The following is a 14,132-nucleotide window of genomic DNA, read 5'->3' as shown; positions in this document are numbered from 1 at the left end:
TTGTCCCTTTTGTTGTTATTTTCTGGTTTCCAGGTCAAGTACCTGGATCATGCTGATTTTGGCAAAGTCAAACTTGACAATTCTTTTCCTAGGACTTAAGTTTGGAAACATGATTTAATCAAAGAGTTTGCCCGCCTTGACCAAAGGAATTCATATGAGTATGGCCTACGCAATGTTAGTTCCTTTTCCTCTTTTCATCAATCACTTCTGTTAATTTTTCCATCTCCCCTAACTGGTAATGCTAATAAATGTTTTCTTTTTTGCTAGGTTAGAGATTTATCTAGGACTTGTTATGCTTCTGTTTCAAAATACAGTTCTGCCAGATCATATCTGCCTGATTTCAAGTGTTCATTGGAGAGATTGTTTCGCGATTCACTACATGATAAAGTAATGACCCTGTTTCATTCTTAGTTCATGTAGTAGCTCATTTTGTTGCGTCAACAACTGATGTATAGTTTTCTTTTTCTCCTAGGTGGTACAAGATATATGCAATCTTTTTTAAAGATCTGAATTACTCTTGGACGTGACGTCATGAATGCATCTGGGCAGTTTTGCATATCTGTGCTTGAGTGTATTAGAGATGCTAGTTACAAACTTAAACGCTCTATTTCAAGTGGGGAAGAGTTGTCTCCTGTTTTTAACGGGAACCTGGCTCCATTTTCTGGTTCTGCTCAAAACTGCAATGAAAATTATAAAGCAGTTGCTACTGACGCTGCTGTTGATTCTGAAGCCACTGAAAAGATTGAAGATCCTGATGACATTGAAGCGGCACACGATTTGCCAAATGAACCTTTTGATGCTGAAACCGTGGTTGTGAATTCTGACGTAGAGCAATTGATGAGGACATCTTTTGTTCTTTATCATCAACTCCAATTGATGATGTTGCTGCACAAGACAAGCCCAATGAAGTTAGATTTGGGCCAATAACAAGAGCCCTATGTGTGTCACATGTTCCTCGACGTGCGCTGATGCCTTAGATATGTTTGACGTGTCGTAGGACTTGTCCTAGCATCAGCCATGACAACTTCTATTGCTGGTTGATTTCCTCCTCTTCATGTGGTGCGCCGGCCTCCCTCTCCTCCCTCGCGTTCTTCTTGATATTGGAAATCAACGGGAATGGATCTTGCTGCAACTCTCCTCCTCCACGTGCAAGGCTTGAAACATCTTCAAATCTGATCATACATAAATGCATAGACTTAGGTAGTATAAAGCTCTCATCAATTAAAACATCAGATTCAATTAAGAGTGAGTTCACCTGTTGTTCAAGTAGTTTCGCACGTGCTCTTGTTATTGGCTCAAGTTTAACTTCATTGGGCTTATCTTGTGCAGCAGCATCATCAATTGGAGTTGATGATAAAGAACTAGGGATGTCCTCATCACATATGTTGAGTGTTTAATCCCATATCGTGTTGATGCTGATGGTCGGTTGGCTACGTCAGGCTCAGTTGGGTGGAAAGAATTTGTTCACAAAGTTTCTCTAAAGAAAAACCAAGTGGTATCTGTGCTAATCTTCAAGTAAACTGGTCGGCAAGTAGCGTGTGTCAAGGATATCTGAATGAAATTAGTAGTATAGAACAATGCAAGTTTTTTTGTCTACTCTTAAGTGTACTATAAAAGCACTTAGGATGCATGTCATTGCTCCTGTAAACCCTAACCTCAAATGGTTTGTTTTTGCTACTTGTTTTTTTTTTCTGTACACATGGTTCATGCTCTGCCTGTCTGAAACTTACTATTGCAGAAATGAAGCCCCTGTGTGCACGTTTTTGCATTGTGCGACGATGTTCTTACTGGGTTTGTTCTTGAATTACCAAAGCGGGGGTTGTTCTGTTTTTGCTGATTTTTCTATGCACAGAACACAACAGGCAACGTTACGTTACATGTATCTTCAGTTTGCATTGTTGTCTGTTCTTTTGGTTATATAGGAAAGAGGGTTTTGATTGACTGGTTTTTGGTACAAAATCAGGCGCCAACACTACTTTTTTGATTGTTTTGCCCAACTACCCGATTTGACTGGTTTTGGTCAAAGAACCAGACGACTGAAACAAAAAAGTAAATCAGGCGCCTGATTCCAACCTCAAAATCAGGCAACTGGTTTTTTCCTTAAAATCAGGCGTCTGCTCAATAGACAGACCCTTTGCATGTGAATGTTTTTGCCATGTGAGTGCTGACACTTTTTTTTCTTTCTGCATGTGTGCTGACACCTATTTTTCATACCATTTTTATTTTACGCATGACACAAGTGAGAGTCAATATTTAGTACCAGTTCGTTTGTGAGTACATCTAGGTACACGACAAGTACCTTATCAATTTATAGTATGCGAAGCAGATCATGACGAGTAGATCAAAGTACATGACAGGTACATTATGTAACATGACATGCACATTAATAGTTCTTAAGTACCTCATCAAACCAAGACTGTGTATTTCAACTCATAGCAGTACACCATGTACCAGAGGAAAAAATCACAGTACAAACATTTGTCAAAACTTGATACCTCATCGTATACCAATGGTACATGTCAATCTTATTGGTACCTTAGCACATAGGGTGGCGATTAACATGCATCAAACAAATCAAAGTATGAACATCGAAAAAAAAGCTGACAATCAAAGCCACCTAAAACACCAAGAAACAAAATACTCGTTACCATTCGTTTCTAAATTTGTGACGGTGTTGATTCCATAATATTTTCTGCCACATTTCACTTCCTAGTTGTTACATTGTGCCACATTTTATCCAATTAAACAAATTTCCCCGAATCTTACAGGGTGGGTATACATATGATATCTACTTGCCAGATGACTAGATGCCAAATCAAAAGCGTAAAGTTCCGAGACGTTTTTCTCTTCTACCCGATTCACTCAACTTGCTTAACAACCCGGCTTAACTCCCAGTACTCACAACTTGAGCCGACCCGCTTACCAATCCAAATCCAATTTTGTGTCCGCCCGACATGACCAAGCACCCAATGGAATCAGGAACACATTGGGTCTGGCTCAGCCAAAACAGAAGCAGTTTGTCCGGTTTTGGTCAAGTCAGAGCTAGTGGATCAGCGGACTAGGAATTGGATGGGGCAGGTAAGCTGGTCGGGTGGCTCGAGTGGACCGGGTAGAAGAGAAAACATCATAAAACTTTACGCTTTCGATTTGGGCATCCAATCATCTGCTATGTAGGCTTAATATGTGGGCCTGTGCCATCATCTTTGAGAAAAAAAACTTAAAGTGAGTAAATTGTGGCACAATGTAGCAACTAGAGAATAAAATTCAACACAAAATATGAAATGAGGCCAACATAGTCACAAACTCACAAAAATGGAGTAAAAAGTGAAATTCACTCTAACATAAAAGTACAAAATACGTTTTGGGCATTCAAATCGTGTACGGTGATGCTACCGTATATATGTGATTTTTAATCAGAAACGTGGTCCACATAAGAGTGTGTAGTAAGTCTACAGACATGGATATATCTGTCACCAATATTATTGATTTGTGTTCCAAATTTCCAGGGGCCGGAAGTTCCGGCCATTCCAGGCGCCGGAACTTCTGGCCCAACTTTCGGCCGAACCTCCGGGTGCTCTCTGTTACTTTTCAGGAAATTGCGGAACTTGCTGCGGAACTTCCGGATATTCAGGAATATGCGGAACTTCCGGCCTCCAACCGGAACTTCCGGTGTGACCGTTACGGATTTGAGTTGTCCTAATGCTCCTGCTATATATACCTCTTGTATGCCGCTGTTTTGGGCAGAGTTCGCACGAGTTGAGTTCGTGAAATCTCCCTGGCGTTGTAAACCATCCCATATAGTGAAGTTTCGCTGGCTGGCGCCCGTGGTTTTTCCCTCTCGTTGTTTGAGAGGGTTTTTCACGTTAAATCCGTGTGTCCTTGTGCTGTGATTTCTTCTTCATTCTTCGTTCTTGCTTGTCGCGTTCATAACAAGTGGTATCAGAGCCCCAGGTTCTGCCTAGGGTTTGCGACATGTCTACCTTGAAGTTCGATCTGCCGCAGCTGGATTACACCACACGATTCTCGTTGTGGCAAGTGAAGATGCGGGCGATTCTCACCCAAATTTCAGATCTGGATGAAGCGCTTGATTCCTTCGGCAAGAAAAATGAAAAGGAGTGGACTGCCGAAGAGAAACGCAAAGATCGTAAGGCTTTGTCTTTGATTCAACTTCATCTATCCAATAATATTTTGCAAGAAGTGTTGGAGGAGAAATCCGTAGCAGCCCTGTGGCTGAAACTAGAATCGATGTGCATGTCTAAAGATCTAACCAGTAAGATGCATGTAAAGATGAAGTTGTTCACCCATAAGCTGCAAGAAGGTGGATCGGTAATATCTCATATAACTGTTTTTCGAGATATAGTTTTGACTTGCAAGCTTTGGAGGTTAAGTATGATGATGAGGATTTAGCCATCTTACTCTTATGCTCGTTGCCTAGTTCTTATACAAATTTCCGCGATTCAATTCTTTCTAGTCATGACTCTCTAACCCTTAATGAGGTTTTAGAAGCACTTAGACAAAAAGAAAAGATGAAGTCTATGGTGCAGACCGATGGGTCGTCGTCAAAGGCAGAAGCTCTGCAGGTTTGTGGCAGGACCGAGCAGAGGAACAACAACTATGGCAACCGAGATAAGAGCCGGGACGGAAAAGCTCGTTCAAAGTCCCGTGCAAAAGATAAGTTCTGCAGGTATTGTAAGAAAAATAATCATGTCATTGAAGATTGTTATAAACTGCAGAACAAGGAAAAAAGGAACGGTACCTACAAACCGAAAGATAAGTCTGATGGTACTGGTAAGGCCGCTGTCGTTTCTACCGATAGCTCTGAGGGTGATTGCCTCGTTGTTCTTGCTGCTTGTGCTTCCCGGGATGATGAATGGATTCTTGATACAACATGTTCTTTTCATATTTGTTGTAACAAGGATTGGTTTAGTTCTTATGAGTCTGTGCAGACTGGAGATTTTGTGCGTGTGGACAATGACAATCCTTGTCATATTGTTGGCGTTGGGTCCGTTCAGATCAAGACCCATGATGGCATGACACGCACGTTGAAAGAGGTGAAGCACATACCAAGCATGGCAAGAAATTTGATCTCGCTGAGTACCATGGACTGTGACGGGTACAAGTACGCCGGTGGGCGTAGACTTCTGAAGGTATCTAGAGGTTCTCTCATTCACATGATAGGTGATATGAATTCTGCCAAATTATATGTTCTTAGAGGTATCTCTTTGCCAGGTTTTGTTGCTGCTGTTACACCTAATGATTCTGATGATTGTGCAAAAACAAATATGTCGCATATGCATCTTCGGCATATGAGTGAACATGGGACGGCGGAGTTGGTAAAGAGAGAGCTGATCAATGGCTGCAACTTGAGTAAGCTTGAGTTTTGTGAGTACTGCGTTTATGGTAAGCACAAAAGATTCATACCACCAAAGGCATATTAGATTATGTGCATGCTGATGTTTGGGGACCCTCCCGTAAGACTTCTATTGGTGGTGCTAATTACATGCTTACAATTATTGATGATTACTCAAGACAATTTTGGCCTTATTTTCTAAAACACAAGTCTGATGTTTTTGGTGCTTTTAAGAAGTGGAAAGCTATGGTAGAAAAGCAAACTTAAAGGAAGGTAAAAAATTTGCGTACTGATAATGGTGGTGAATTTATTTCTGATGAGTTTGAGGAGTTTTACAGCAATGATGGTGTGGTTAGGCACTACATGGTTGCCCGTACTCCACAACAAAATGGCGTGGGTGAGCGCATGAACAGAACCATCATCTCTAGGGCCCGTTGCATGCTGTCCAATGTAGGTTTGGGCAGGCGTTTTTGGGCTGAGGCAGCTTCCACCGCATGCTACCTCATAAACAGGTCACCTTCTATTCCACTTGACAAGAAAACTCCCATTGAGGTATGATCTGGTAACGTGCTGATTATTCACAGTTGAGCGTTTTCGGTTGCACTGCTTATGCTCACGTTGATAATGGAAAGTTAGAGCCTAGAGCTGTTAAGTGCATTTTTCTTGGCTATGGTTCTGGAGTTAAAGCTTTCAGGTTGTGGAATCCTGAAACTAAAATATTTTGCTGAGCAGGAATGTTGTCTTTAATGAAAAAGTTATCTATCATGATATTTTGTCCACTGATGCCTCTCGCATTGAAGAGGAGAGACTTAGAGTGCAGGTGGAGCACGTTGATGAAATTTTTGACAACGATGATGCTCAGGTTGATAATGGTAATGATGATGGGAACAATGATGATAATAATGATGATATTGTTCCACCCTCACCACCTGTTTTGCAGCAACCCACACGGTCTGTTGCAGCTGACCGCCCAAAGAGGAATAAAGGTCCACGCCCACGTTTAATTGAAGAGTGTGATCTTGTTTATTATGCTTTGAGTTGTGCAGAACAGGTGGAACATGATAGTGAACCGGCCACATATAATGAAGCTGTTGTTTCTGACGACCGTGTGAAGTGGTTGTCTGCCATGCAAGAGAAGATGCAATCTCTTGAGAAGAATGGCACATGGGATGTTGTGCCATTTTCTAAACAAAAGAAGGCCGTTCGCTGCAAGTGGATTTTCAAGAGAAATGAGGGTTTGTCTCCTAATGAGCCTATGAGGTTTAAGGCAAGGTTAGTGACAAAAGGTTTCAGTCAAATACCAGGTATTGATTACAATGATGTGTTCTCTCCGGTGGTAAAGCATAGTTCCATCCGTACTTTCTTTAGTATTGTTGCTATGCATGATCTTGAGCTTGAGCAGTTAGATGTGAAGACTGCATTTTTGCATGGAGAGCTTGAGGAGGAAATATACATGGACCAACCTGAAGGGTTCATAGTTCCTGGTAAAGAGGAGTTTGTGTGTAAGTTGAAGAAGTCCCTTTATGGTTTGAAGCAATCTCCTAGACGATGGTATAAAAGGTTTGATTCATTTATGATCTCACGTGGCTTTAGTAGATCTCAATATGATAGTTGTCTCTAAATTAAATTTGTTGATGGATCACCTATATACTTGCTGTTATATGTTGATGATATGTTAATTGCTGGCAAGAGTATGAAAGTAATCACTACTTTGAAGGCACAACTAAGTAGTGAATTTGAGATGACGGATCTTGGTGATGCTAAGAAAATCCTAGGTATGGAAATTAAAAGGGACAGAAATTTAGGTTGCTATTTCTTAGTCAGCAAAGTTACATTGAGAAAGTACTTAATCACTACTTTGAAGGCACAACTAAGTAGTGAATTTGAGATGACGGATCTTGGTGATGCTAAGAAAATCCTAGGTATGGAAATTAAAAGGGACAGAAATTTAGGTTGCTATTTCTTAGTCAGCAAAGTTACATTGAGAAAGTACTTCACCGTTTTAATATGCATGATGCAAAGTGTGTTAGTACTCCTCTTGCGTCTCATTTCAAGTTGTCAGCGTTGCAATGTCCTACTTCGGATGAAGATGTTGAGTATATGTCACGAGTTTCCTATTCTAGTGATGTTGGTTTTTTGATGTATGCCATGGTTTGTTCACGTCCTGATTTATCATATGTTATGAGTTTGGTCAGTCGTTACATGGCTCATCCCGGTAAAGAACATTAGAAAGTTGTTAAGTGGATTTTCAGGTACCTCCATGGCACATCCAATGCTTGCTTGAAGTTTGGCAAGACTGATGAGAGACTCGCTGGTTATGTAGATTCAGATTTTGCTGCCGACTTGGATAAGAGGAGATCCCTTACAGGTTATGTGTTCACGGTAGGTGGATGTGCTGTGAGTTGGAAGGCAACACTGCAACCAGTTGTTACTCAATCTACAACCGAAGCAAAATATATGGCTATTGCTGAAACTTGCAAAGAATCTGTTTGGTTGTAGGGTTTATAATGCTGAGCTTTGTCAAGATATTTCTTACATTAACCTGTTTTGTGACAGCCAAAGTGTTATTTACCTTACCAAGGATCAGATGCTACATGAGAGAACCAAGCACATTGATGTCAAGTACCATTTTGTTCGCGACGTTGTTGCACAAGGTAAATTGAAGGTATGCAAGATCAGCACTCATGATAATCCTGCTGATATGATGACAAAGCATGTTCCTATTACTAAGGTTGAGCTATGCTCAAGCTTAGTTGGTATAACTGTTTAGTCCCTAGTGACTGTTGGCGCCGAAAATGTTTTTCTTTGTTGATACAGGAGTTGTTGTTGTTCATGCTACAAGGAGAAATTTGCTATAACGAGGAATTTGTCTCAAGGTGGAGTTTGTTGATTTGTGTTCCAAATTCCTAGGGGCCAGAAGTTCCGACCGAACTTACAGCCATTCCAGGCGCCGGAACTTCCGGCCCAACTTCCAGCCGAACCTCCGGGTGCTCTCTGTTACTTTTCGGGAAATTGCGGAACTTGCTGCGGAACTTCCGGATATTCAGGAATATGCGGAACTTCCGGCCTCCAACAGGAACTTCCGATGTGACCGTTACGGATCTGAGTTGTTCTAATGCTCCCGCTAAATATACCCCTTGTATGCCGCCGTTTTGGGCAGAGTTCGCACGAGTTGAGTTCGTGAAATCTCTCTGACGTTGTACACACTCACATATAATGAAGTTTCGCTGGCTAGCGTCCGTGGTTTTTCCCTCTCGTTGTTTGAGAGGGTTTTCCACGTTAAATCCATGTGTCCTTGTGTTTTGATTTCTTCTTTGTTTTTTTTCACGTTCATAACAAAACAAAACAAATATGGAAATCATCCAGCTGTCTCAAAAGAAAAATGGCAACAATCCTGTTTGATCGAATTCGCTGATCCGGAAACCTTTCCCAATGTCGTGTGCGTCCTTTTTGAGTACGTAGCTGGGCGGGCCACCTGGCTCCTCACCATTTTCTGGCTCCATACGCAGCGTATTTTTCTTTGAAATTACCGCCTCCATTTTACTAATTGGCTAACTAATCATCATCCTTTTCAAACCTTTCGCTGTCCCTGCCGTGGGACTAAAGAAGCTGCCGCTCACTTTCTCCTCTGGCCAGCCGGCCGGAGTCCGCAGCGAGAGAGCAGAGGAGTCGATGATCAATCAATAAACCCGTCAGCCAGCTGGAAACATTCTGCAGAGGGACAGCTGATGGTGCCAAGGAACAAACAGAGATGAAGGTGTGTTTCTTTCAAGGCCCCTTCCTGCTGCTGCTTCTTCTTCCCTGAGTCTGCTCCTTGCACCTATAAATAACAACGACTCAATTCCACAGCAGGCAACTGGGTATTAGTATTACAGGCAATGTCAGCCGTTGCACCGCCACTCGCTGCCACCGCAGCCGCAGGATGTGATCCACCGGCGCAGAAGCCTCAGGAAGAGATCATCACTGTCAATCCTAAGCCGGATCTAACAATGGAGGAGGATCCGGCAGCCGGCTCGTATCCAGTACTCGTGCAGATTACTACGGCATCATCGTCTTCCTTGGCAGATGGTATGCCGATGCTGCTCATGAGGTCCGATGACTCGTTGCCGGGCAGTCTCCAGGGCGTCCAGGCACCTTTGCAGCTGGTCCCGGCCACCGCCAGCTTCAAGGACGCCGGCGCCGCCCCGACGACCCAGCACCAGCAGCAGGTGAAGAGGGAGTCCGCCGCCCGGGAGCTCCGCGGCTGGCTAATGGTGCTGGCCACCGTCGTCGCCTCCATCACCTACGCCTCCGGTCTCAGCCCGCCAGGTGGTTTTCAAAGATTGCACGCGGAATCCTCTAGCGCCGGTGCCGTTGCCGCCACGGTGGCACCGCCGCCGCCGCATTTGGGAGCCTCCTTTGTGGACCGGATGATGCCTGTTCTGCGCGACGTGAGCCCCACGAGGTACAGAACCTTCTACTACAGCAATACCGCTGCCTTCGCCTTGTCGCTCTCTATCGTCCTGCTGCTGGCCAGCCATGACCTGCGGAAGCTGGCCAAGCTGAAGGCGCTCGAGGCCCTCGTTGGCATGGACGTGTTGGCGCTGCTGGTGGCCTACATCGCCGGGTCCACTTTCAGCTTCGTGGAGCTGGTTGCCTGCGTTGGGCTGGTACTCATCGTGCCACTGGCTCTTGTCCTCATGTCCTCGCGTCTCTGCGGGAAATTCTTCTGGGATGAGCTCTGATCGATTTCCATGTATGTGAATGGTCTATTTTCGTTCCAATGCACTGCTGGATGCCTGGATGATTGGATGGCAGGAATGCATAACATACAAACAGAATATACAAGAGTAGTGTTTTCCTAAACAGGAAGTTTATGCAAATTATTACTCCGTTCCATAAAGGTTGGCGCGGTCTTGAACTAGAAAGTTCGAAGCCGCGCTAACCTTTATGGAACAGAGTGAGTATTATACAAATGTGCAACATATAGTGTGATAAAATCCTCTAGTTGGCATCTGCCTAGCACCAGTACTTAACAAAAACCAGTTAATTTTCTTAAGCACCGGACATGCTCTTAAGGCACCTAATGGGACGATCATTAGAACCCAGCCTCTTTCAGACTTGAGATTCAGCCAATCCTCCCAGCTCCCAAACATTAGTCGATCAATAGATCAAGCGCACCTCTTACTCTGTGCGCCTAGGCACCCCCATCTCATCCCCTTCTCCAGCAATGGGCTGGGAGCCTGGGACTTGGGAGGTTACAAGCCTCGTCCACCAGCTACGCACAACAGCTTCCTAAGATCCAATCCACACCCTTCTGGTTCCCAAGATCCAGACACGAACATGGAGTACAATGAGAAGCTTACCATAACACTGGACAGTGACATTGATGAGGAAACATTTGTGGTTGTATAGTCGTAACAAACTTAAAAAAATATTCAACCAGATGTTCGATGCTCTCCAAAATGGATGAATTTCCTGGGATGCAGATGCACCTTCTGATGTCTTCAAACATAATTCACTGCTGAGGCAAAGTGTTCACATTGTGCAATCCCACTGGGTAGAATTATGCACGAATGTGTACAAAAATTATACTGTACAAGCTTTCTCCAGCTGGAATATAGATAGTGACAACACCGATGACGGTTTTCCCCAACTCCCGTGAGATGAACTGATTATGGAATACCATTAATGGCCTAACACGATGTAGACGGTGAACCCTATTCTCTGCATATCCATTACAATACACTTCCGAATGTATTGCTACTACTGCTAGTACCTCTGAAGGTATATGCATACAGATCACACTACTGCATCTGCATACTAGAATAATATAAGGTCAATCTGTTAAGATATATGACGCCAGTACCCACAATTTAACAAAACACTAAAGACAACATAGAACATCAGGAAATCCAGTAGTTGAAGCCAACCTCCAACTAGGAGCTAATACATAGAGCTAAAATTTGCATGCATCAACACTTGACTGGGTTCAGAACGCATGAGCAACCCTTGCAACCACACTCACATCACAAGGTCAATACTGCTGGTATGAGAACATTAAAATTTAAAATAGCAAATGGTCTACCAAATCCACTCTCATGCCCAACTTCCAAGGCTTCAGCAATTTTGACATAAATGTTGTACCAACACAGGAAAGTTGGTAACTGAGAAAGGCACTTAAGATTGACTTGCTAATACTGCTGACCCTTCTCCTGCTCCAAGGAAGCAACTGATCCAGAAGTCAGTCGTCCATCTACAGTACATTATGCATATATCAATAAAAAATTAATAAAAACATTGAAACATAGAACCTGTAAACCTTGTCATGGTGAAGCACTTGAAAGCCCACAGGCATTTTGTAACTAACATAAACTTCAATGGTCAATACAAGTCAAGAACGAGACCAAATGCTGACTATAATCAAATTACATGCATGAAACTATGAAGCTGAGAAATGTCCATTAATCAACAGTGGAAACATTGTTCTGGTAACACCCATATTAGCAGTTTTGTAGAAGATAAAGAAAATAACACAGTTTAAGATTTGCAACTGATGATTAGAACTTCGAAGCATGCTCGCTTCCCAGAATTAGCTACAATCTTCATCATTTTATTCCGGATCTAGGGCAATTATCAGCAGTTATATTTGTAAGGATTTAACAACAACAAGATGAAAAATTCAAATTCTCCAGAAAATATAACCATGCTGTCAAACAAAAATAGTACTGTAAAATGGAAAAAGAAAGCACAAAGAACAACCTTACCACATCAAACACTAGGAAGTGACAGTGAGGGGGGAAACCCAGAGTAAAGATAGGCCTCATTCACAGTAACAGAATCTATCTCCGTGAACCTAACCACCTGCATAGTCTTGACATTGAACCAAAAGTATGTGACATTTTGCTCAACTGCATCTCCCAAGTTCTCCTTCGGATGGTCTAGCTTTATAAATAAGCACCCCTCAAATGCACCTATTATGCCTCGAAACCGATATCCCCATTCCTCGGGCAAGGTGATTTTGTTCTGCAGCTGCCACCGGTCACTGAAAGACATGAACGTATAAAAATACAGGACGCATCTTTTATCCTCCCGAAAAAGATCAGAGACCACAACGGTAGTCCTGCCCTCTCCTGACTCTAGAGTGGTAATCTGATTACTGAACATCATCGTGCGGCCCAACAGGACAGGTGAAATGTCGAGAATGGAGAATTCCATTTTGCGGCTATCCAGCACAAGCCACCTACGTGTGAGAGTAATCATCCAGTAGAAGCACCCATGAGCATGGTTGCGTTGTCCTAGACGAACACCCATGACTCTCCGCATGCTCAAAGCATGGTGTACAGGAGGCGAAAGGGCACGCCATTGCCGAGATTCAGAGCAGAAGACGAAGGCGACTAGCTTCCCACGGCAGCACGCCATCCAGATGACGGCAAATAGCAGCTCCTCACTGGGTTCGTCATTGCCGCGAGAAGCCAGGAAGATCTCGTTGCTGCGCGATTGCGGACCTCCATCGGCGCCGCCGCGCTGGAGGTAGGGGTTTTCCACGGAGGCGGCGAGGTCATCGGGGATGGGCGGGAGCAGGAGGTACCGCCGGAAGAGGGGATCGCAGACGGCGACCTCGGTAAAGCAAGTGGAGCCGGCGAGCGCGCGGTCGAGGAGGAACCGGCCGTCGCGGTAGTCGCGGACGAGCCAGGAGCGGTCCGGGGGAGGGAGGAAGGCGAAGGAGAAGTCGGCGGCGACGGCGAGCGCGCGGGCGGCGGGGGCCGAGGGGTTCGGCGGCAGGGCGGGGAAGAATGCGGGGCCGTCCGGGAAGAAGACGCCGAGAGGGGGCGGGGGGTGGTGGAGCAAGTGGAAGCGGCGGAGGAACCGCGGGGACGAGACGACACGGCGGAAGGAGGCGTACGCGGCGGAGGCGCGCGCAAGGTCCGACGGAGACGGCACGCGGATGAGTATCTCTGCGAGGATGTCGTCGGTGAGGGCCAGCAGGGAGCCCATCGGTGCCTTGCGGTTGCGGCGGCGGATCGATCTAGAGCGGTGGCTGGGAACGAGACACTTCCGGATTTGAGGAGGGGAAATGGAAATTTGGGAATGGAATCTCGGAGCTTCTTCCAAAAAAATCGATGCATCACCCCTCACAGGCGACGACGAGCGTCTTCGGCAACTGGGCTACCGACTGGGCTGGCGTCGTCCATGCCGTCTGGTCCAAGAAATGCGGCCCGGCATGTAACTAAGCCTGGCCTGGCGAGTAGACAAGCCCTAGGCCAGGTACAAATCAACCTAGTCGTCCGTCCCTGGGGTTTTGAAGGAAACTTTTTTTTTTTGCCGTTTTGAAGGAAACTTTGCGGTATGCTGCAATATGAATTTTGTTACGTAGCTAGGTGTAGAATCCTCTGAGAATATTGCAGAAAGTAGAAAGCTCTGCGACACTTTATGAAGAATAATGTTCTTTTTTCTTAGCCTAGTGTTTTTAGCAAGTCATTTTTTCTAACATTTGCCTAGAGAGAACAATATTGTGGCTTCTACTTTAGCTCGTCCTGCGGTGGGATCCAGCAAATTGTATGGTTGGAGGATTCTCCGGACTTTAACAGTAATTTGCTAGCTGGTGTACATGTGTAAGTTTATTTTGTAATCAATAAAGGTGCAGATTTCCCTTAAAAGAATACTGCTTGTAACGATCCTAGTGGGAGGTGCTAAGCGGCGGACGTCCGCACAAAACAAAACTGGCGGATGAATTCTGGCAGCCCAAAAATGCATCATACTCATGTTAAGAAAAAAGTTAGAGTGCTCTTAAAACTTGACT

The 14,132-nt window shown here is 44.4% G+C and overlaps 2 protein-coding genes across 3 annotated transcripts; one reads left to right on the top strand and one right to left on the bottom strand.

Moving 5' to 3' along the window:
- The first annotated feature begins 8,864 nt into the window (after window positions 1–8,864).
- On the top strand, window positions 8,865–10,873 carry LOC112269529. Its single transcript, XM_024456424.1, has 2 exons — window positions 8,865–9,107; window positions 9,203–10,873. Exon 2 carries the CDS (start codon window positions 9,229–9,231, stop codon window positions 10,072–10,074), a length of 846 nt encoding a protein of 281 aa, XP_024312192.1. The 5' UTR covers window positions 8,865–9,107; window positions 9,203–9,228; the 3' UTR covers window positions 10,075–10,873.
- A 280-nt stretch (window positions 10,874–11,153) lies between these two features.
- On the bottom strand, window positions 11,154–13,508 carry LOC100843518. 2 transcript variants are annotated; one of them, XM_024456423.1, is made up of 2 exons: window positions 12,092–13,508; window positions 11,154–11,585 (listed from the first exon to the last, which is right to left on the bottom strand). In XM_024456423.1, exon 1 carries the CDS (start codon window positions 13,325–13,327, stop codon window positions 12,101–12,103), a length of 1,227 nt encoding a protein of 408 aa, XP_024312191.1. In that variant the 5' UTR covers window positions 13,328–13,508; the 3' UTR covers window positions 11,154–11,585; window positions 12,092–12,100. The 2 variants fall into 2 exon arrangements, with proteins under 2 accessions (XP_024312191.1, XP_003579347.2); XM_003579299.4 differs by having other exon boundaries at window positions 12,097–13,503.
- Window positions 13,509–14,132: the final 624 nt, after the last annotated feature.

The sequence above is a fragment of the Brachypodium distachyon genome, chromosome 5 (genome assembly GCF_000005505.3).
Source record: "Brachypodium distachyon strain Bd21 chromosome 5, Brachypodium_distachyon_v3.0, whole genome shotgun sequence".
NCBI classification, from domain to species: domain Eukaryota; kingdom Viridiplantae; phylum Streptophyta; class Magnoliopsida; order Poales; family Poaceae; genus Brachypodium; species Brachypodium distachyon.
Note: the sequence above shows the minus strand (reverse complement) of the source record. Positions and strands in the feature narration are given on the sequence as shown.